Source organism: Ambystoma mexicanum, chromosome 2p, assembly GCF_040938575.1.
Source record: "Ambystoma mexicanum isolate Mex_15411 chromosome 2p, UKY_AmexF1_1, whole genome shotgun sequence".
In the NCBI taxonomy this organism is placed as follows: Eukaryota; Metazoa; Chordata; class Amphibia; order Caudata; family Ambystomatidae; genus Ambystoma; species Ambystoma mexicanum.
In genome coordinates, this window is record NC_090923.1 from 362,372,541 (window position 1) to 362,396,830 (window position 24,290).

The following is a 24,290-nucleotide window of genomic DNA, read 5'->3' on the forward strand; positions in this document are numbered from 1 at the left end:
TGTGTCCCTTTGTGTCACTGTGCATGGGTGACAATCATCAAAAACAGCTACCCCGCATCTGGTCCACTGCCTAGAGGAGTTCTGCATCAGTGTGAGTTGCAGTCATCGACTGAAAGAGGTTGCACCAGCTTCTGTGTTTAACTGGGACATCTCTTGCACCTGTGACTCCTGGGCTCTCGCACCCGGAACCAACGGCAGGAAACCTGACCTCTTACGACCCTCTGAAGACCTTCTTCGTCTGAAGAGAAAGAGTACAGGAGTGAGTTACAGCAATACTTACCTGCCCACCCCACTCCCAGCTCCACCTGTAAACACTTTTAAAGATTGTACTTGTGTTTGGCTCTAGTAATACTTGTTGCCGAAAGCCCTCTGAAAGCTGGGGAGAGTTTTATTTACTAGAATACATCCTTACATGACTTTTGGAACCTTTCTCCATCCACAAGTCCAGGGTCACAAAACTACTGGGAACTTTATGAACTTTCAGGCCCCAGTCAACTTAGGGTTGGCCTTCTAAAAAAGGGAGTGAAATCTTGTGGACTGCCATTGCAAATCTAACCCATTACCTTTCCTTTCAGTAATGTGGGGTGGGGTATTGTGGTTTTATTGCACTGGCTACAGGGGCTGTATTTATGTATTTTATTATGAATTTTGAGTGATACCATTACTCGCTCATAGTAATTTTTATAGTTTTTGCTTGGCAATACATACAAATAGTGTTTTAAAACTATCTAAATGTAATCCTTAATTACTTACCTTGTGGGCTCATTGTTTATCCTTCACCAGGCTCACCCCTTCCTGACACTTAGCCTTGACCTCTCACCATGCTACCTTGATTGGTTTGGCATCAGCTCCCAGAGTTGTCACTGTACACTAACTAGGTCGGCCTCCTACACATCTGTCCACCAGGTCAGAGTGTAGAAATCCATTCGAACATCGGGTACATCAGATAGCAGGGAGGCAAGGAAATTCAGTCGATAGATGCGGCTGAGAAACTTTATTGCAGCAAGACAAACAACAAAACCTAGGAATAAGGGAAGCATGTGACTAAAGGATAAATAACCACTCCCACCCTTACTAGGCTGTCACCTATGCCACGTGGCAGATTCAGCCATATTCACCCTCAGGGCATATACAAATGAGGCACCCTTGGGTTGGGGAGAGACGGCGTGGTTCCAAAAATGCTTGTCATGGGGGAAAGAAAGCAGTTAAGATGCCCGCAAAATCTGACTTGGTGCCACAATCACAAAGCCTGAAAATAAAGACCACAATTTGAGGGTTGTGACAAACTTGCAGGTAGGAGGCCAAGAAATGGGGTGAGAGAGAGCCTGGGAGCTAAGGAGCACTGCCTGCTCATTGATGACTGTGGAGGTGGTATATGGAGGGTCCTCAGAGCCCCTCACCCATTACCATTCCTCGTCTCCTGTTCCACCTAACAGGACTATCTGATTCTTAGATGGTGGTTCCCCTATTGAATGTCTAGGTCTGCGGAACCACCAGCAGCGACACACACAGGGAGAAGACCCACTGGGCATGATGAGCCATTATGAGCCATTCAGGCATGTTCACTGCCAACAGGCACAGGTTTCCCAAATAATATCCTGACGGTAACACAGGATCCAGGGTATAAAAAGTGTTTAAGGACGGACTCTAGATCTAAGAGTTTGATGCAAGGTCTGTGTTCAGAACAATCTTGTTTTTCGGCTTTCCCTTCATAGAAATCTGTGGAAACCCCCAAACTTTTGCTCTTGTTTGAATCCTGACCTTTCATTTGAAGGTAAGTAAAGCATGTTTGCTTTAATCATCTTGCTTAGCTCATTTATTTTGGGGGTGACTGATCAGTCCCTATTTTTATGTTTTTTTTAATTATTATTTTTAAATTTTTTATTGTAACATTTAGTTTATACAAACTTTAATTACAAAAAAAAACTGTCCCCCATTGTGAAATTCCTTGTTGTTTTTAATCGGCACACATCATCTTACAGCAAACACGTTGTATCCCTTTTTATTTGCTTTTAGTAACATCTCTGTTAATTGCATGATGTTCTAAGATGGGTTGATGGCAGCAGATATGTTTCAACCCTGGTGGTTATTTCTCTCTGTGAAGGCATGAAGCAGACACAGACAACAGGTTCAGGTTTGGTTCACAAAAGGCTTTATTAAATTAAAGCTCAGGATGGAGTAAGGCCTAACCTGCCCTTTGCTAAGGTGGGATTTCCCTACCTAAAGAAAACAAAAGAAAGTCTGTGTCAGGAAGTCCAAATCAAATGTCTGTCTGTGTCCAAAACATATACTTGCCCTCACAACTAACTGTATACAATGTGTCTGGACGTCAGTCTCAAAATTAATTTTGTTCAAAATAAAGTTCAGAGCTTCTTCCAGCTTTTGGCTTGTAGTCCGCTTCAACTTCCCCAAGTTCAAAATATTTCACAACATACTGGAGTTCCCTTCTCCAAGAGTTCTAATCTTCTAGCTTTCTCAAGACTATACATTTCCTTGGGACTCTTCCCAACTCTTTAGATATTGGTTGTTTTCCCAAGTTCACGCAGGTAGTTCAATTTCTTGGTTTCAAAAGCACATAAAAGATTGCTGCAAAACTACTACTTGATGGATACTTTCAATGGCTTCTCCATACAGGGTGCAGTTGTCACTCCACACGGCCTACCCATTACAGGTCATGCAACTGTTAACCATTTCTTGGCTGTTGTCCTTCAACACTGTTTCCATGCAGGGGCCCTCTCGGTCTAGGTGCAGTTGTTGGACCACACGGCTCACCCATTGCAGGTCACGCAACCAAGTCCCCTTTCTTGGCTTCTCCTGGCTCTTGCCAATGCTTGCTTCCACTTAGCATACATATAACTTTGTGTTATCTTGGCTTTGCTAGCACTTCTTTCTCGTGCCATACCCTTCTGGTGTTATCTTGACATTGCCAATACTTTTGTTTTACAAATTACAGTTCGTAGTATCCGGTAATTTCACAACCCTTCTTTCACTCTGCTCAAGAGTGCTCAAAAATTGCTCAGCTCGGCATTCCAAAGAGTTTATAATGACTTCCTGTTTGTTATACAGAAGTACTTGTAATGATTCTGTGTGGTATTCAATGATGACTTTCAGTTTGTTCGTTATTCAAAGTACTTGTAATTGCTCTGTGCGATACCTGAAAGCACTTGTAAAGGTTTACATTTCATTCGGCATTCAAAAGCCTGATCACTGCATATTCACCTGCATGCCCGGTGTCTCCCACAATCACTGTCAGAGCTTACGGCATTGCAAGGTTTCTGCTGCCATGGGTCTCTACTTTCCTGTGCATTACCTCATCTTCCTCTCCCAACGATACTTCGCTCCACTTGCAGGTCAGGATTCCTTTGACTGCTTGGCTCCGTCCCCCTGGTCTCCCTCTCACAGACTGCTACCGGCTCCCAGCACACCTTGGCTTTGCTTCCTGATGCATAAACTCTGCATCTGCACACAGGTCTCGAGCGCTCCTCTTGCCCCACCGCTGACCTGGAGTTGCTTTCCCAGCTGCTGCCTCTGCCTTCACAGCTGACCCGGCCTCCACAGCTAACTCCATTTCCTCTTGATTCAGGATTTTAAAGTTCCCGCCTCCATGAGGATTCCAAAAAGGACTAGACCGCTCACTATTAAAGCGGTAGTCCTGCTTTACTTGTGTTGTCCTCCTCCTCGTCTCAGTACTTGGTTGGGGTCGATACGTGTCTGCCTTAATAAAACGAAGATGTGTTGTTCTAGTTATCCTCTTCATCTCTGTACCCAAATTAGGTTGATATGTGTTTACATTAATAAAGTAAGGATGTGTTGTTCTAGTTGTCCTCTTCTTCATCCCAGTAGCATACTGGTGTTGTTTGGGGGAAGGTTTTAGTAGAAGCACAGGGAAAGGGCTGACAAAATCCTATAAAGGCTTGAGGGATGGAGGGTTTGTTGTGAAAGGGAAATGGGGGGATACCATGTCTCACCCAAGGACGTCCTCTCCCCACTCCCCAAATCTCCTCCTCACAGGTGATCCTTCCTCGCATTTCCAACTCAAGGGTCAAGGTCCAAAAGCGATGACCTTTCTCTGGCCACACAAGAGCAGGTGAAAAAGAAGTGTGGACGCCCTCAGGTTCCTCACATCTCACATTCACTTTTGCATTTTACTACATACTGCCATTTTGAGTACCAAATAGTCTAACATGGCTGTGCCACATGTCTTTCACCTGTCCATTTGTCATCTTGTCCTATGGCCTTTCTGCCTTAATGTGTCTCAAAATACTATATAAGAATAGCCTTTTCATAGGCAATGCCTTGCATTTCCTAAGCCAAGCTGTGTTGTTATTGTGGTTGGATGTGGGACTGGGACTGTCTGGCCCCAGTCCACATCTTGGCCAAAGTGTGTCTGTTGCTGGGCAGATGTGAGTTCCAAAAGCTGTCAAGAATTGACAGCCTCTGGCAGTTTAAATCATGCAGATACTTTACTTTGGTTGGACAGAGGAGTACAAAATATACAATGATTTGCAAGGCCTTTAAAATCTACAGAGCAGCACCAGAATGATTCCCTAGCACTTAGTAAGTCCAACCATGAAATGGATCGGGGCATTCTACCCTAAAGTAATCAATTCCAAAGTTATACTTTATAGGCCGGTTTACTATGCGATTGGACGATGCCAGTGGTTGTGACTCAGAGTTTTAAAAGGTTGAGGGAAGTTACTCTCGCTATCGCAATACACTAGGATAGGCCTAGGAGATGATCCTTGACCCGACCCCCACCATACTAGGTCGGGAAAGAGAGAGATAGGGACAGGGCTTATGGGAGCATGGGCTGAGGGGAAGAAAAAGGGGTGTTAACTTACCAGCACCCATTTCGATTTCTCCAATGACTACTGATCTGTTGGTGACTTGTACTTGTTCCATCCAGTTGAGGGAGGCCCATGGGTTTCGGCCGCAAGATTTAGTTTCAGTTCTTCGATGTTCTTGAATGTCGGTTCCAGGCACCTTTCAGCTGAACACCCGTGGAGCACAATAAAGAAGACTTCTGTAGGACAGGGGACCACCGGATACCTCTCCAGGAAGTGAAGAAGACTGATTGCAACAGTAGTCACCAGGTTGAGGTGGCAACAGATGTTGAGATAGATTTCTATAATCTGACCTGGCTGACAGATTATAGAAGGCCACCCTAATTATGGAGAACAGGGATTCTCTGAGAGGTTAGCTAAACCCAGTCAAGGTAAGCATGGAGAGTGGACAAGGCTTAGTCTCAGGATAATGTCAGTGGGGTCAGGTGTCCACAATAAGTCCACACAGTGAAGCACACCATAATTCCACTTAGACAGATATGTACACATGTACTCTTTTTTATTATAGGCTGAAAAACACACACTAAAAAATGAAACAAGCAGGTACTACTATCACACAACACCCAATTATAAAACATATATACAGTCACCTTTATGTTTGTAGAAATGCACACAATAACTTAGTCAACACACGAGAAGGTAAGTAAAGATGCAATGGAATGAAACCAGTTCACAAGAATAATGCCCCAACTTTAAGTCCATTCCCTATGATGGATGGGGCCTTATGCCCAAAAGTCACAAAGCTTCTTCTTAGGAAAGGGCACAGATGTAGGAAGAGTTCTTGTGGTGGTGAGAAATGTTCCGGAAGATACTTCAACAATGTTACAGGTCGATACAGATATTTTCCGATCTTTAGGGACAGCTTTTGGATCATACGATCAAAAAGTGATGGAATGGAACAAAGCAACGTTTATTCTAAGGGGAGACCAAGCTGGCTGAATGCTTTGTGAGTACTCACCCCACTGACTGTGATTTTCCCACTTGACTTGGTCGGTCGGCTGGGGATTGCTGGCTGTCGGTCTGCCCGTCGTTTGTTCCGGTGCAGGATGTCTACAAGTTGCGGGTCTGAGGATTTCTCCGGTCAGATGCTGGTGCAGAATGCAACCCTGGCGAAGAAGGCAAGCAAGATTCAGCGATGCAGGACTCTCTGGACACCGCACAGGACACAGGGAAGTGACTTCCACTGGTGGTCACCGTACAGCGACGATGGCAGGCGTTACTCCAGTCGCGGTTGAAGAAGACCTTCCAGGACAGGATCCAGGACAGGATCACTTGATGCTGGGAAGCAAACATTTGGCAGGAAGGTGACGTGTGGCACGAGCTGGCGACCACCGAGGTTCTGTACAAAAACGTGGAAAAGAGACGCTTCTGGCAAGGTTGCCAACTGGACAGCTGGTCAGTCCACCGGGTGGACTAGGGAAACCTCTGTAGGTTCTGGGAGTCTGGATCATCGAGATGGCATTTAAACTAGTTGGTACCCGAGGGCGTTGTCCACGGATGTTCAGTCGACTGCTCTTCTACATAGGATACTTGGCTCCAATGCTGATCTGCAGGAGTCCTCTTCTTATCCTAAATTCTGGCTGGAAGCAAGTCCAAGTCCATCAATGGTAAGGATCTGCACCATTCAAACAGCCAGCAGTGGTCCAATCGGGGAGACCCGCCCACTTCCTGGGCCCCCACACAAATGGCATGCAGTAGACCGCAAAAGCAGCATCTTTCCTGGCCGAAAGAATGATCATATATGGGATTTCCTGATCTGAAAAGGCAGGAAGAAGGCCAAACAATAATATGGTCAAAGGACATGTGAAAATTGTTGGGGCATGGTCGTTTTAGGGCACTAACCATATTTAGTAGACAGACAATGTAAACACAAATGTGCACACTAAAAAGAATGCAAACATTGTAAAAAAAAGTATCTGTTGCCACCAGCTTGTCTTCAGGCACACATAACAATGAACAGAAATCCCTGGTGTAAAAGACTAGGGTGATTAAAAAAAAGTATCCCCACTACACCTCATTGTAAGATGCTGTGTGCACTGTTAAAAAGTTCCCCAAACAGCTAAAAAGACAAAAGGGAAACATAGTTTTCCGGTACTGATAGTCTGAAGGACTGATATGTTTCCCGATGAAAAAATGCCAGGGGAGTGAAGCTAAAGGCTGGACTTCCCTGTAAAAAGCCAGGACAGGTTAAAAAACAGTTAGAAATGGAAAAGACAAGGTTATCATATTATCGGTAACTGCACACACATGCGGTTTTCAACAGGTCACACGGTAATGCATTTATTGTGCAAATACATCAAGAAAAATCACTTAAAGGGAGGAAAATAAGTGGTTAGAGCAACATGAGCTTAGTTCAAAGTTTTAGAGACGGTTTCTTTGCTTGGCAAGTCTTTTAAGTCCAGAAACGCAACCCTAGCTAAAGGCAGTTCGGAGAGGGCTTGAAGTCTTGACAAACATCAAATAATGAAGAGTTCCTGCAGATTTCTACCAATGTCTAAAGTTATTGAAGCAGCAAGTTAGCAACTAACAAAGGAGACCTAAAAACAGACCCCAAAAGGGTGCACAATCAGCGGCTTGGGTCACAGGTAAGAGGGGGTTGCCCTGAACATCTCTTTGTGCACTCCAACGCTCTGGAGCAACGTGTTGGAATCAGGTAAGCAAATCTTTTTCCCCACAGTACCATTGGTTTGAAGAAAGTGTTGGTGTTGGCTCCTCCGTGATGTGGCAGCTCTGTACCGGACCTCCGGATTCCTTGGTCTGGTGCCAAAAGGCAGGACAACGGACGGTGTCTCTCAACAGCAGTCTCGAGGTGTTAGTTAGGGTTTTCATATTAATGATAAATCTTCCTGACCTGTGTCAACCCCAGAACATTTTGCTTTTACTGGTGGATTATTTTTCCTTGGATCGCTGTGAGTGGGAACCTTTTCCCACACTCACAGTATATTTTACTCTTTTTATGGATGTGATTTTTAAGACTATCCATAGTGTATTTTAAAAGTTATCCTCTTTCAGCCTCATTACGAGTCTGGCGGTAACCCCACTGGTGCTACCGGCGAGTTGCTGCTGGATTCGTAATATTTTACCGGCACCTGACTTCCTGGTGCCACCGGGCCATTACAAGTCCGGCAGCCCGGGAAGTCAGGTGCCAGTAAAATGTAAGTCCCCATTCCCATAGAGTCCCATAGTCCCATAGTTGCTAACGGTGCCAGTGCTTCTGTGAACGGTCTGCCTACAGTGGCCGCTGCACCCAGCAGGGTCAGACCTGTCGGGCATAGCGGCCATGGCAGGCAGACACGTAGTTTGCTGGTCGGGGAACAAGGGTGCCAGTGTGCTTACCGGCACCCTTGTTTCTGGGCCGGCAAACTTGTAATGAGGCCCTTTGGCAACTTGTTTGCAATAAGCGCCTATTGTTGCTGAGTTGTCCTAGGGACGCCCCTTTTAACTTTCTGTTCCCAACTGTATAAAAGATCTTTGGATCCCTTTTACATTTTATTAAGTGAGAACAGCACCCTCCACCTTATGTGGAGTGCTGGGTAGATACTGAGTATCCCCTTTCTCATTTTAAATGTAACATTTATGTTACAAGGACAAACTTACCTTTAATGGCTGGTGGCAGTGAACCTTTTGATTCATTTGGTGCACCTTTACCGCAGGATATTTGCACAGCCCTGTTAAAGGCACTCATGTGTGCTCATTTTACCAAAATGGCCCCTCTCTTGTTTTTTTGCCATTTTAGTGTTCCTTTTCCTTTTGTGTTCCTTCCCCTGACATCCAGGGTGGGAAATTGCTTTGTTTTATATTTATCTTCGGCTGGAGTCCTGTGGACTCACCGCCCAGGCTCCAGAGTGTTTGTGAAGGCAGGAAGTGACGGAGGAGTCCACACCTCGGCAGCCCTTTGTCTTCCAGCCTGAGTGCGAGATTCCAGTTGAAACTGGGAGTCTGGCTGTCCTGGAAGGATTGCCAACCCCCCCACCCCTGGTTTGAATGTTCCAAGGCTCTTTGATTTGATTGGCTGGGTTCCTGAATAAAAGTTAGATCCTGGAAACTGAAGTGATATGCGACCACAGGAATCAATGCAGAAGAGGAAGATGAAGAATTTGGAGCTGAGATGATTTCCAGCGACCAGAGAGCCTTCAGTGTAACCAGAGCCTGCTGTAACTCTTCCATCCAATCAATCTGGTGACTCCGAATACGACAACCCCAACCCAGAGCCTCGTGAGACCCACTAGACTCAAGAATACCTGTATTTTGAGCCACCCCATGCCATGCTGCGACCTTGCGGGCTGCAATACCCCAATATCCTGGGTCCTCAAGCCATTGTGCGGTGCACGGTCTTCCGAATCCTGCAGAAACTTCATGGGCATCCTGCTTGATCTCCACAGGCACAATTCAGGTCCAAAAAGTCCCATTACTCGAGTGCTGGACCTTGCTAACGACAAGAATCCGATCAGCGATATTCTGTCTTCTTCTGTGCTCCTGAAAAATTTGCCAGATCCATAGTGCCACATCCAGCCGTGATGAAAACCTTGCCTACAACCTTGCTTGTGATCATTGCTGCAAAAGTCCTTCCAGTGTCCTGTTTTCTGTCTTCTTGATGAAGGAATTCAACATCTAGATTTTGGCTGCAGATCCTGAAGTCCTGCGGCTGCTAAATCTTCTTCTGTGCTGAGGTATTGTGCTGGATTGGGTATTTACTTACCTTAAGTCTCTTGTGATTCCTGTGTAGTTTTGGTGTGTTTTTCTGTGATTGGCAGTCCTCTTGTCCAGTGCACCAAGGCCCCTGCTGGAATCCTCGTAGGGTTAGTTCTCTAAATAAGGTATATCCTTTGGTCTGTGAACCTTAAAGCACAGTGTTGTGTTTTTATAATATTGTTTATATATAATGTGATAGTACTTATTTCCCCCAAGATTTATCTGGGCCTACTTGTATTTAAATAAACTATTTATTGTTGCAATACATAAAGTTTCAGTGTTTCGTTGGACCACTTGTATTACAATTTCTTTGTACTGATTCTACAGCCCTCTCTCCCTCCCAAGATAAACCTGACTGCTGTCTAGGCTACACTGAACTCAGGTGATACAGCCTTATACTAAGAGTGGAATCTTGTACTGTCCCAGTTGAATGGTTTTACTTAGCCCTTAGTTGGCTTCAGAATAACTGTCCTAACACGGGGGAGGACCTGTAGCATGACATTCAGGAACTTCTTGGTTCACTCTGCGGTATTGGCGCCTTTTCAGCAGCACCAAAAAAGGACATGGATCGCCTGGCCAATCTTCTTTGGTTCCTGTAGTCCCACACTCTGGTGGATCGGATCTCTAGAGTGTCCTTACGGGCTCAGCACAGATTTGGACGGATTTGGCCTTTTCACAACAATGCACTCGAAATGGGCAGCAGGTCTCCTGGTATTTGGGTTCCGCAGCTCTGGAAGCTACTAGGATCTCGGGAGATGGGATTGGTTGTTCCCACCAGCCAAAGGGAAGGAGTCATCCTCTTGGAGCTCCTCTGTTGCATAGAAAACGGGTTCAGGACAGCAGTGGTCGCTTCATGGTCTTGCAAAGGGTCTGCAGGAGTCTCTGGTGGTCTTCTTCTTTGGTTACTTCTGTTTCCTATGGTTGACTTCCTTTACATTCCAGAAGCCTCACCTTTTATACAGTTCCAACACACACTCCTCTGCAATCTCGCTGGGTATTTTACAGAAAGGGGCATTTGGCTGTCCAAACAGGACAGCCAGACCCCTGTGGGAGCTGGACCTATTCAGGCACTCTGGCAGACAAAGGACAGAGGGTTGGAAGACTCCTCCCCCACTTCCTGCCTGCCCAGACACTCTGAAGCCTAGGCAGGGATACTTACTGATTCCCGGCAAAGGCAAAACACACACACATACCTCTCCTCCCAGCATGGTAGAAGAAGGGTTAACAAAGAACAACCACGCTAGTAATGGTGAAAAAAAGACAGGCCCCAAGTTGGTACTTGGGTGCCCCTCTTGTGCACTACTGAGGCTATGGACATAGCCTGCGATATACAAAATACACAATAGTTGGTAGAACACGTCCACTGCCACCAGCCATAACTAGGTGATTGTCTATATGACTAAAAAGTCACAGCAGATGCTAAGTATCCCTTTGGCACTCCACTGAAGGTGGTGTGTGCCAATCTCTCAGATTATAGAGTTTTGGGAGAAACACAAAATCCTTAAGAACTGTAGTTACTTAAGGATACAGAAAAATAATCTTAAAGAAGGACCCTAGGGGTCCCCAGCAACACTACCCATAAGGAGCTGTGTGCTGCAGTAGTAAAACACAGATGCCTTTAAGAGGTATGGTGCATACACCATAGTACAGGTAGATTACAAAGAATTGAGTTCCAAAAAACAGAGCCCACAATAATGAATGAGTGGAAAAAGGCTCCACTCCTTCAGGATTAAACGAAAAAGATCCAGAAGTCCAGCAGTGTTGTGGTTCTCACTCGGAGAGGGGATGAAGCACAATAATGATATCACTCTAGATATACCCTCCTCTGCACCCCTAGGACCCACCCACCAGGCCCTGCCACTCTTCTTCCCCCCTAAGAATCCTACCCCCGCCATGCAGCTGAGTGAGGTCCACCCAAGTGGCTGCACACAATTTTTAGATGAAACCCGATTTTATTCAACACAAAAAGGTTATTTTCTGTGAAAAACTCTAAGCATAAGGTGTTAGACATGCCTCTTGTCAAAGGTTCCAGCACTGTTAGGGGTTCTGTTAGGTAAGAACTGGTGCAGTCAAACTTTGAGACTACACAACACTTATCTGCTTGGTATTAGGTAACCCACCTTTTGGTAAAGGTCTGGGCTACACAAGTGGATAGTGTGACTGAGCAGCCAGGTCTATCTCAAGAATGGTAAATGTGAGCTGTAGAGCAGTACAAATCAAATCAGTAAATACAAGTAGCCAAGTAACACTTATACTCAAGGTTTCAGTGATAGTTATTTACTTAATTAACATCAATTTTTAAATAGGCTTTATTTAAAATGGCAATTTGTTGTAAGAATGTAAATATACGTTTAGCCCTTAACTGCCATGGTTTTTCGCCCGCAGTGCCAAGGCTTTTTTTGGGGATTTTGGTATGTCGGCATTCAATGCCTTGTAACTTTTTTGTTACATGAGATATATTGGCCAAATTTGGCCCCTTTTTCTTCCACATGTAAGCGGTCCTAACACCACCAAGGAATCCTAGTTTGCTGTACGAGGGTGGGGGGCGCGAGAGAAAATAACCAAAAAGGGAGAACATTTTGGGTTTTTTCAGAAAATTCCAATAAAATGATGTACAAAGAAGCCTGTGTTTTTTTCTTAAGTGCTAGGAACAAATGGTTTGCTGTGCTGAATTCCCCATTTTCCAGGCTTTCAAGAACAGGTTGAGTGGAAACCATAAAAACATATTTTGATATGGTTACCAACAATTTTGTGAGAGGTAGGCATTTTTTGCCTTTTTTTCCAATAGGACATGCGTGGACAGAATGGAAGAAAAGGGTAGGAAAGCTGAATGGGAAGACAGAAAGGCATACAGTAGAGAAATTCTAAGTTTAGGAAGGGGTGATTTGCGCAGGTCAGACAACAACTATGTAGGGAAAAATTCCAAAGTTGGGTGAAAAATTGGAAATATGACAGAAAAAAAGGTATGTGGTGGACATGGTAGGCCTGGTATGGTAATGGCTTCTGTGAATTTTGAGAAAAGCAATGCTCACTGCATTCCCCCGACTCTTCCAGTTTAGGAAATCAGACTTTTGTTGTAATGTTTCACAAAACAAGCAATACCACAATTCAAAAACGGAGCCATGGTTTTTATTCTTACTGGCTGAACAGACGTAATTAGCATGTGTAAGTAAAGAAAAAAATGTGGTGAGGAGGGGCATGCATACATTTTCTGAAAGCACAGGCAGACCTTTTGAAGTGTAGGCGACTTGTGCAGGTTACAAAAGTGTATAGTGCCTAAAGCAGCGACTAAATGTAGGTCACATTTGGGAAGTAAAAGGGTTGTGTGACAAAGTGCAGCAGCAAATGGTCGAAAACGTTCTGAAAACTGCACAAACACATCAAAGGTCCTACCTTCTCACATTCCCACAGGTGTACCGACGAAAACGGTACCTTACATGTGTGGGTGCACCTACAAGGGTGCAAAAGGAAAAGGCTAAACCATTGGTAACTCCAAGTCTTTCGGCAGAGCAGATTTTGCTGAATTTTGCTCTTTTTGACAACCTACAGATTTGGGCCTGGGATGTCGCAGCCACCAAGGAAAACATGGAACCCCATGCATTTCTGAAAAGAAGACATCCGTGGGAATCCACAGAGGTCTGACTTGCACAAATCGGCACAGAATGTATTACCCACAATCACTGGCAAAGTCAGAAATTTGGCAAAAAAAATAAATTTTTGGGACATTTCACTCTGCCCACTATACCTTCCCACGTTCCCACAGGTGTCCCAATGAAAACGGTACCTCACATGTGTGGGTGCACCTACCTGGGTGCAAAGGGAAAAGGCTAAACCACTGCTATTCCCCAAAGGGTTTGGGGAGCCAACCTACAGATGTGGGCCTGGGGTGTCGGATCCACCATGGAAAACAGCTAACCCCATCGATTTCCAAATAGAAGATACCCATGGGAATCCACAGAGGTCTGACTTGTGTGAATCGCTCCCATGTGGTTTGATCATGCCCAACCCCAGCAGCGGTTCCAGTGAGCCCCGCCAGGGACCCCAACCTTTCACTGAGGGAAATTCTGTAACGCAGCCGAGCCAGAGTTCTAGGATTTGTCGGTGGTAATGTCCCTGGCCTTGGGCAACTGTTTCCCATGTGGGTATACCTTCCCCAATCACAGCGGTAGTTCCAGGGAGCCCGGCAGGGTTCCCATCTTTTCCCGGAGGAAGGAGCTGCACTGCAGGCCTGCCAGATCTCCAGGATAGTTGGGGGTTATGTCCCCGGACTTGGGTGGCTGTCTCCCATGTGGGTTGACCGTCCCCAAGCCCAGCAACACTTCCATGGAGCCCTGGTAGGGTAACTGTCCTTTCCCAGAGGAAAAAGCTGTAACGCAGGCCAGCCAGAACTCCAGGATGGTCGGAGGTGATGCCTTCGCCCTTGGGCTCCTTGTGTTCCTTGTCTTCCTTGTCTCCCATGTGGGTCTACCGTCGCCAAGTCCAGCAGCAGTTGCGGGGATCCCCGGCAGGGTCCGCTTTCTTCTCCCGATGTAAATTCTGTAACGCAGCCCAGCCAGCGCTTCAGGGTGGTCAGATGTGATGTACCTGGCCTTGTGCGGCTGTTTCACATGTGGTTTGACTGTCCCCAAGCCCAGCTGCGGGTCCAGGGAGCCCCAGCAGGGTCCCTGACCTTTCCTGGCGAAAGAAGCTGTAACGCAGGCCAGGCAGAGCCCCAGGAGAGTCGGGGGTAATGTCCCTGGCCTTGGGCGGCTGTTTCCCATAAGGGTTAACTATGCCTAAGTCCAGCGGCAGTTCCAGGGAGCCGTGGCAGGATCCCCATTGTTCCCCGGAGGTGATATCTATAACGCAGCACAGCCAGAGGCGCAGCCTGGCCTTGCGAACGGTCAGCCCACATGGGAGACAGCCGTTCCCAGGGAAATACCAATGTTATGCTGGCATGGGGGGCAATTTGTGGCCTGATCCTGCAATTGTGTCCCAGCCCACCAAAATACCTCCCCAGACAGCCCACATCCCACCCACACCACCAACAATCCCCAGCCCCAGTCACCCCCTAATCATAGAATAATAAAAAACAGTGCTCACATACTGTTGCAGCTGCTCACATAGAAAAAGCTGTAAGCGAAACAAAAAACATTTGTTACCTATGGTCACTGCAGCAAAAACAAATCATAACTACTATCTCTGATCACAGCCCCCCTTTCAAGCCATACCTGGTGGTCTACTGACCCTTATCCCCCAGTAAAAATACATTTGCCCCTCCCAGGGGGCAGAATTGCAGAATTCTGCCTCTCTGTGGCCCCATGGAGAGCTACATGAGACCCCCCCCTCCATTTTGGGTGGGGGGAGAGGGACATCCCCCTTTTCATTACATAAATGACTGGTGGTTTAGGATGCCCCCAAAACCTCCCTGTATTTCTACATTGTATTGTTTTTAATGTGCCCATTCCCTTGAGGCAGATGGGCACATTACTGGGGGTGCAAAATGTACTGCCCCATGCTTGGGGGTCCTGTGACAACAATTCTGGTGGCCCTCACCCCCCTACCCCAAATGGATGGGGGCCGGCATCTCATGTACCCCTTCCTGGGGCCACATAGGGGCAGAAATCTGCCCCCAGGGAGGGCTGCATGAGATGCTCCCCTCCACTCCCACCCCCATCAAAACCCCATTTTATTTTCAATGTTTTTTTGTTTTGTTTTACCCCTTCCTTTGAGGCAGATGGGCACATTACTGCACCCATCTGCCCCCAGGGTGGACAAAACGTACTGCCCCATGCTTGGGGGCATGTACCAAGATTTCTAGTGGCCCTCTAACCCCCCCCCCCCCACCTCAAATGGATGGGGAGCATCTCATGTAGCTCTTCCTGGAGGCAGATGCCCCTTCCTACGGGCAGAAATCTGCCCCCAGGGAGGGCTACATGAGGTGCCACCACCATCCACTTGGGGTGGGGGTGAGAGGACCACCCCCCTTTCATAACATCAACATTCCTGGTGGTCTAGTGACCCCAAAGCCCCCCAATTTTTTTTAATCTTTATTATTTTTATTTGTTTGGGCCCCTGCCCTAGGGGCAGATGGGCACCCACTTGCCCCCGGGGGGGGCAAACCTGCTTTAGGGGCCATTCTGGTGGCTCTCTACCCCCACCGTAAATGAATGGGGGGCATCTCATGTAGCCCTCCCTGCAGGTAGATGCCCCTTCCTAGGGGCAGAAATCTGCCCCAGGGAGGGCTACATGAGGTGTCCCCCCATCCCCTTGGGGTGGGAGGGAGAAGGCCACCCCCCTTTCATATCACAAATATTCCTGGTGGTCTAGTGGCCCCAAATGCCCCAAAATGAACGTTTTATAATTATTTTTTTGTTTGTCCATCTCTCCTAGTGGCAGATGGGCACCCATCTGCCCCCTTGGAGCCCAAACCTGCAGCCCCATGCTTTGGGGGGCCTTTCTGGTGGCTCTCTCCCCCCTGAAAGCCCAGAAATGTGCCCCCAGGGAGGGCTTCATGAGGTACCCCCCCATCCACTAAGGTGGGGGGAAAGGGCCACCCCCCTTTCATAAATAAAAAAGCCTGGTAGTCTAGTGGGTCGGGCCCTCCCATCCCCCACCTGTATCTTTATTTGTTCCCTTCCCTACTGCCTCCAGGGGGGCAATACATGTTGTCCCTTCTTTTGGGGTCTAGGGGGGAGAAGGCTGCTTACATTGTAAGCAGCCCCCTCTCCCCCACTTTACAAACAGATCCCTGGTGGTCTAGTGGGAATTGCTGGGCACAGATTGACCGATCCGCGCCCAGCAATGCTTCAAAAATTGTGTCGTTGGAAAGGGGAGAGTCTCCCCTTTCCAACGACACCTTCCTCGATCTGAATGGCACAATAGTGCTGCAGATCGAGGGAGATAAATGTGGAAACTCACGTGAAAATTACTTTCATTTTCACGTCAGAACCTCCTCCTCATATAGCCCGGGGGGTTAGATTTCAGATTTGTGCGATCCCTGCTTTGCACGAAACAGAATGCCAAAAAGGACGAGCTATCTCGTCCTTGGCACTACAAAAGTAATGTCAAAGACGAGATAGCTTGTCCTTGGCAGTTAAGAGTTTAAAAATACTTTTCAGAATAAAAAAAAAGTGAGTGGATAATCTTTGGATATGCTTCACACTCAATTCCTACACTCTGAGCTGACTTCAATAACAGGGACAGTAATGGCATTTATATATCACACTAGTATACTTTGTGGATTCTGAGGTTGTAGAAAGGAAAGGTTAGACAGTATCCCAGTACATGTGAGGACAGCTAAATTTTCCAATGAAGTCTAGATAAGCCTTTCCCAGCAGTAACAGTATACAACAAGGTGCCACCTATGAGGGACACAGTATCAAAGTCAATGGACGAGAGGAGTGCCTTCCGGGAGCCAGGACAGGCAAAGTAATTTGGGACACAGTCTTGGATTAAAGTCTTGCACAAAGTTAGAGAGTCTTAGAAAAAATCACTTGTAGGGTCACAAGCTGTTAAGCCTGTGAGAAGAGAGTTGGAATCAACTCGTAAAAAAGTAAGCCAATGCAATTCCCAAGTGAGAAGAGCGCGGGTAAAGGCAATAAGGTAAGTACCCCAAACCTAAACAGTAGCTCTGGTTAGAAGAAGAGTGGTCCAGCTGGATTCTGTCTTTCTTCACCGGGCAATTCAAAGTTCCAGGAGGTTGCAGCAAGCTTTATTCACAGATTCTTCGTCAAGTGTTTCTCCCAGTCATGCATTCCCAAAACCCTTGCCTTTTAAGAAGGTTTCTCCCATTCATGCACAGCCTAGGCTGTCAATCACACAGCAGGGTGGCTGTCCTGCAAGGACAGCCAGCCAGCCAATCAGGACTAATTGCATTGAGGCATTCCTAGAGACAAAGGACGGGGGAGTTTCGGGACCCTCCCTCACATCCCGTGCACTCGGACACACTGGAGCCAGAGGCAGGCTTCAGGGCTGAAGCCTGCCTAAGGCAAGACAAAGAAAGGGCTCAAATCTATCTCAACGCACACAGTAAAACCCAAGAAAGACCAAACAAACAGGAAATGGCAAAAAAAAGAAGACCAGGGCCATTTTGACAAAATGGTCACCCATGTGTTCTGTACTGCAGCTGGGGTTCAGCCTGCGGTAGAAAAGCACAATGGTAGGAAAAAATTAACCACTGCCATCAACCATTTAAAGTTGGGAGGGTAACATAAAAATGTTACATGAGAAAGTAGCATAAGGGGCTACTAGATAACCGCCCAGCACCCCACATAGGATGGTGTGTGCTGGACCTAATAAGGGAAAAGGTAACTAAAATCAATTTCACTTTACTATTCTTGGGAACTGTAGTTCACACAAGAAAAGGTAGTTAAACCTTATGAGAAATCTAAAAGATTTATCTGTGACACTGCACTGAAGGTGCTGTGTCACCATAGAAAAAGTAGATGCCTATGGAGTTTGTCAGACTCCAAAAACAGTAAAAACACAAAAGTCCAAATCAGGTAAAAACACATGAGAGATTAAGGGCCTCATTACGACCCAGGCGGTTAGGGGTTTACGGCAGCATAAACAGCGCCGACCCTTACCGCCTGATTACGAGGTCCCTTAGCGCCATGGAGCTTTTAACACCTGCTTTTAGCAGGTGTTAAAATCCATGGCGCTAAGGGACCATGGAGTTAATTACGCCACCGTAATTTACGGTGGCGTAATTAACGCCTTCCTCACTCCCATTATGCCCTATGGGGCAAAAATGGGAATGGGGAAGGGTAAATGGGGATTGGGGATTTACCGCCCCGCCAAGGTCGGAATGGGGCGGTAAGTCCGCCAACCACCATGGCGTAAACGTAGTTTACGCCATGGTGGTAAAGTCACGGCCCAGGCGGTAACTTACCGCCTGGGTCGTAATGAGGCCCAAAGTCTCTAAGGTGGGAGGAATTTTGCACTCAAAATGAAAAAATTCTCCATAACAGTTTCTTTAAAGTTCAAAAAGGTCAAATGGTCTCTCTGCTTGCCTTCAGTTGTAGGTGGGATAGGATCCCTTTCAATGTGCCTCATAGTTGTTGTAAAGGTCGAAAAAGGTTGCCACCATAAGCTACAGGGCAGTCTTTCTTTTCAAAACTGACACACGTCTACTTGGGTTTCTCTTGCCCATTTCTCACAGGTGGCCTTAGGAGGGCTATTAGGGTTTTGAATTTCCTCTTCAACACCTCTTTCCTCTGCATCTGGTCCCACAGCTCCATGTTTGTTCCTCCTCACACTGGGAGCTTGATCCCTTGAGATCAGGTTTCACACCTACCTTGGGCTAAGCATGCCCTCTTCTACCATCCTGATCTTGCTAGATTTTAGGTAAGATATTTCTTTTTGCAACTTTCCTTTCATTGACCTCCATGTCTCCCTCATCTTTTGGAGGTAAGTAAAGTCCAATGTTAGTTGAGCAAAGTCTAGGGGAGCTGAAGGTAAGTAAAAGTCTTGCACAATGTTTTTAGAAATTTTGTAGAAATAAGATTCACTTGAAGGGCCACAAGCTATGAGGCTTGCTAGGGGTAAGCTGTAAGCAACTCTGCAAGGGCACCCAAGACAAGTCTCAACTGAGAGCAAGTAAGGCTACAAAACAAGAGGTGAGTCCTCTTAACTTTACAGTACCTTTGTTTAGAAGAAATGGTTCCAGCTGGCTTCTGTTCCTGTACAGCTCTGCAGATCTTGTTGTTCCTGTGCATCAGTCGTGGGGACAAGAGGGAGGACGTCTGGGGACTCCTGCACTGCAATGAGAAGGTCAGCGGCAACAATTGGCAAAGTTCAATTCAGCGGCACTTCACGGTTTCAGCTCCTCGCGCCTGACAGCAAATAGCAACACTGCAGTTCTCTGATACCACTTCAGACTTTCCTTGCATCTGGGGTCCAGCACTCTGTTGAGGTAGCTCAGGCTTGGTCAGTCCTGCTTCAGGGAAGTCCAGAGGATCTTCCTGGCGCTCGGGTCAGACTTAAAAGCGATCCACTCAGTTTGGTGTTACTCTCCCTGGGACTTCGGTTCCAGCAGCAGCAGCAGTGGAAGTACAGCCAGCTCCGAGAGGATGTTCAAACAAGTTCACTTTGGGGTTCATTGGTCCCATCAACCCAAGGGGAAAAGTTGTCCTTGCAGGGCTTCTCTAATGAAACGAATTAGGAGCTTCAGCACAGCAGCAGGGCTTCACTGGGCAAACCAACGGTCAGGAGTTGCAGCAGGCGTTTCTTCCAAGTTCTTCTTCGGATTCCTTCATCCAGTGGTCGACTCTGCCTTCCAAGTCAAAAAGCCTTGTCTTTTATGCAGGTTTCACCCATTCATTCCAGCCTAGCTGTCACTCACAAAGCAGGGAGGCTGTCCTTGCCGGACAGCCAGCCGGCCAATCACCTTTGGGTGCATTCCTGTAACCAAAGGGATTAAGCACAGGGTGTTTTGGGCACCTCCCTCACTTCCTGCCCCTGCCAGACATACTAGAGCCAGAGGTGGACTTCACTCGTGAATCCTGCCAAAGGCAAAATTAACAAAGGGACTAAACCTGGTTTGGCTCGCAGAGTAAATCTCAAGAAGGACCTTTCCAACAAGAAATGGCAAAGAAAGAAGACCGGGCCATTTTGACAAAATGGCTCCCATGGGTGCCTTACTGTAGCTGGGAACGCAGCCCTTGGTAAAAACACACAATGGTAGTAAAAAGTAAACCACTGCCACCAGCCATTAAATGTAGAAAAGGTAACATAAAAATGTTACATGAGAAACTAGACAAAGGGGATACTAAGTGGCCCCTCCAGCAACCTATGGTAAGATAGTGTGTGCTAGGTCTAGAAAGTTACAAATTGTAAGTAAAGTCAATTTCACTTCACTGCCCTTGGAGACAGTAGTTTCACCAAGAGAATGTATTTAAACCTTTGGGAAATCTAAGAGACTTCCCTGTGCCACTGCACTGAAGGTGCTGTGTGTCACAATGCAAAGATGATGCCTATGGAGTTTGTCAGACTATAAAGTCAAAGGAAACACAGAAAACACATAGAATTAAAAGTACAAAGTCCCAAAGTTCAGCAAAAGAGCTGGGGGTCTCTAAGGTGGGAGGAATTCTAGCACTAAGCTGAAAATTCTCTGTAACATCATGTGACCATGAGCGCCTATTATTTCACTCTGTGGGATAGTCAATGATGGGAAAACATGTTTAAGCCATTGCAATTGCCCTGCATGAGCTTCATGTGCTTGTGTTGCAGGAAAACAAACAAACTGGGTCTGTTTCTGGAGCAGACGGTTGTTCTAGGAAAATGTGGTGTGCTTCTGATATTTGAGAGGGTTTTCTGGAAATCATAAGAAAGTCAGATGTGTCCCTGCCTGATCAGACCTGTTGTCTTAGAAGGTGTTTGTCCTGGCCCAAAAGGGATTTCATTTAATTCCTTCCGAATGAAGGGATAGTGTTTAAAATTGCTCTGCTCTAGGAATTCATAAAGTAACCCTCTTAGAGACAGGGGAACGCCTTATATTCTATGATTCAATAGGGTTTCAGAACAGCAGTAGTAGGAGCTGTCTCCCTTAAAAGGACGGAATCCTTAAATGGCCTTCTGTGACAGTCATCTACCTTAGAGTTAGAGTAAATATAGACCACCCAAGCATCCTCCCCATACCACCCTGGGCCCATCATTCACTAGCTTGTAGGCGCTTGTGCCCCCTTAGTCATCCAACTAGATGGCCCCAGAGTTAGGCATTGGACTTGTGTCACTGTGCATACAGGGTTTACTGTACATCTATGGTGCACCATGATAACCTTGATAGCCCAAGACCCTGGTGTCGTTAGAAGTTGCAGCTGATCCTACATGACAGGGTAGAGCTCTTAGAACCCTTCCTTCTAAGGCTAGACATTTTTCAAGTTTGAATTACTTATTTGAAACCTGCAACAAAACCCATCTACCTCTAATGAAATGTAAAGTATATGATGGTATACATCTCGAGCATTCCTTTATTTAAAGTTCTACAGTTTTACCACATAATTTTGTCTATCCCACGCCCCTGCTAGAGCTATCCTTTATGACTCAGCTACAGCCAACACTATATGAGTCATGTAAATCTAAAAGGAGTGCCTGCTGCCCTTGGTTGATGAATAGACCCTCTCCGCGCCCCGCCCCAAGTACCGACTTTGAGATACTGCCTAGTAATTACATACAGCTCAAAGTAAAATACACCCTTTAAAATGTGCACTGGCTTGTAGAGTTTACAATAAAATACTGCTTCACATACCTCACTTGCATTAGGTTCCTAATATTTTGCTGAAACCTCTTTAAAGTTACACTCATTTACCAGTTTTGTTCAAGATAACTATGTATCTGGTTTAGCTTTTTAAATGGTGTTCATATATACAAAAAAATACATTTTCAAGATGTATTATCCTTTGAAGTTTGTAAGTAGGCTGTAAATATATTCACACATAACTGTGTATTCTGCTTGCTATTTGATTTCACCCTAGGAAAAATGGCTGCACCACACAGTTAAAATGTTATTGATTATCTGAATTGTTTCTCAAAACAGCTATTTCGAACAATCTTGGCGAGTTCTTGCTAAATGGAGACTTTATAGTGAGCATGTTCAAAAGGGAAATTAAAGTTGGAAATGCTGTTATTGAATACAGTGGATCAGACCATTCAGTGGAAAGAATTAATTGCACTGATCGCATTGAACAGGAAATAGTACTTCAGGTAAAGCATACATTATTTAAATAATTTCAGATTAGGGGACCATTACATGTTATTAACAGCAACAATTTGATCCTTTTGTAGGTATTATCAGTAGGCAATCTGTATAATCCTGATGTTCGATATACCTTCAATGTCCCAATAGAAGATAAACCTCAGCAGTATTTTTGGAATCCTTATGGCCCATGGTTGGCATGCAGTAAACTTTGTCAAGGTAAGCAAACTATTATGCCCCGCATACCCGACTATTTTATGTGGCTAATATGTAAGCTCAGTTTCTGCAACAATTTTATAAAAATGTGTCTTTCTTGTTTTTTTGCTTAAGTAATGTAACTAGTTGTTTGTGTGCTGTGGCAAGCCATAAGAAAGACTCGGACCAGAGGAAATGTTGTCAAAGAACGTTTATTTAACGTATCTAGCCCTATTGCTAAAAGTGGAGTTCCCGTCCTTACAAACTATACTAAGGTGCTTGTCACGTCAAAATAACAAAAATAGTCCATTGCCCAAACCAATCCTCTAAACTGGTCCTACCACTTAGTAAAATCTAAAAGAAAAACTAGGCAGAGTGTCCTGCCTTCAGAGTTGCTTACCCCACTCTGTCTTAGGTCTTCTAGGAATCCCTCCTGGTTTCAGATCCAATGATTATCCATAGAAAACAATTCTCCCTGGTTTAACAGTTCTTGACTCTCTGTCAAAGTTGCAAAGATTTCTCAAGTGTACAAATCAAGTTCCTGAAAAGATCAAATGTTCAAGTTGGCTTAGATGGAGGGATACCTCCCTAATCCCTCTACACCACTTGGGTGGGTTCCTCCCCACTAGATTCACGTCTTGTTGGCCTCTGTTACCCTCAAATCTGTTCTTCACTTGTCTTATTGGGCCCCTGTGGCACCCTTGGGTTACTCTGGCCAATATCTCACTTATCTCCCAGGGGTATTGTTAACCCCTCTTTCCATATGCCACTCTTGCTTCTCTGCATTTTCTGTGAGCTGTTTGGCTAATTACAGTATTTGGGTTTCTTGGCCTCCTGTAGCCCTTATTGTTGCATGGTTCTTTCTCTCTATGAGCCTTTATGCCCCTGGTATGGGGTAAGGGTAATCCTTTCTTCTTCCCCTTTTGCTCTGTGGTCTCTCTGCTACCCTCCACTATGAGCAACTTCTATGTCAAAGGGGTTGCTCCACTTAGGGGGTGTCTTCTTGGTAGCAGTGGTGTTTTCCACGGCTCCCTGGCCTTCCTGTCTGGACACAAGTAAGTTTTGTGCTCCGCTCAAATCACTGTTTCTCTGCTCTTCAGCTCTCAGGTTGCGAGCAGAGTTTGTTCCTCCCTCGAATTCTGGGTTTTCTGCGTGGTCACGCTTCCACATAAGGCCGGCTTTACTCAGCCTTGCCGACTTCACCCTGCTCTGTCCCAGGTGGCGGCGTCTCTCCCCTTCTGCTTCTCTCCACACCAAAGCCAGCTCTGCTATGTAGCACAGCTCTGTCCCTCAGTGACATGCTCTCGTCGGAGGCTCACATCAGCACATTGCTTCTTCTCCCCCATTCAAGGGTGATTGCGCTTTTATTTTTGCTCTATGACCAAAAAGTGGCGTGTTGTTTATGTTCAGCTGTCAGGTCCACAGAGAGACCATCATTGTTTCGAGCCAAACATCCAAAGGCATTTTGAGTATTATTTTGAGTCCCACAGCTTGATGTAACATCAGTTTCTCTGATTACCATGCAAAGGCGACATTTGCCCACCTAAACTAGTCAAAGACTGCGCAGACTGCCTTGCGCCGCTCCTCACGGCATTTATCAATGCGTCCTTTAAAACAGGCATCATCCCAGCCAACCTCAAAGAGGCTTGGGTCCGGCCTCTCCTAAAAAAACCGACTCTTGACCCCTCACAACCCAACAACTATAGACCAATAACCACTGTGCCATTCTTGCTGAAATTACTGGACAAAGCCGCACACTGCCAAATCCAACACTTTCTGGAAACCCACTCCATCCTCGGGGCGAGGCAATCGGGCTTCCGGAAAGGACATGGCACAGAAACAGCCCTGGTAGATCTGAAGAGCCAGATCACCCAAATCATGGA

General features: G+C 46.1%; 1 protein-coding gene across 1 annotated transcript in view; it reads left to right on the forward strand.

The window, feature by feature from the left end:
* Positions 1-24,290, forward strand: part of ADAMTS9 (ADAM metallopeptidase with thrombospondin type 1 motif 9) — a 1,221,593-nt gene that overhangs the window by 396,908 nt on the left and 800,395 nt on the right. Inside the window, exons 17-18 of the mRNA XM_069643707.1 lie at positions 22,054-22,220; positions 22,302-22,431. Of these exons, the coding sequence (XP_069499808.1) occupies positions 22,054-22,220; positions 22,302-22,431 (297 nt within the window). The remainder of the gene's footprint in view (positions 1-22,053; positions 22,221-22,301; positions 22,432-24,290) is intronic.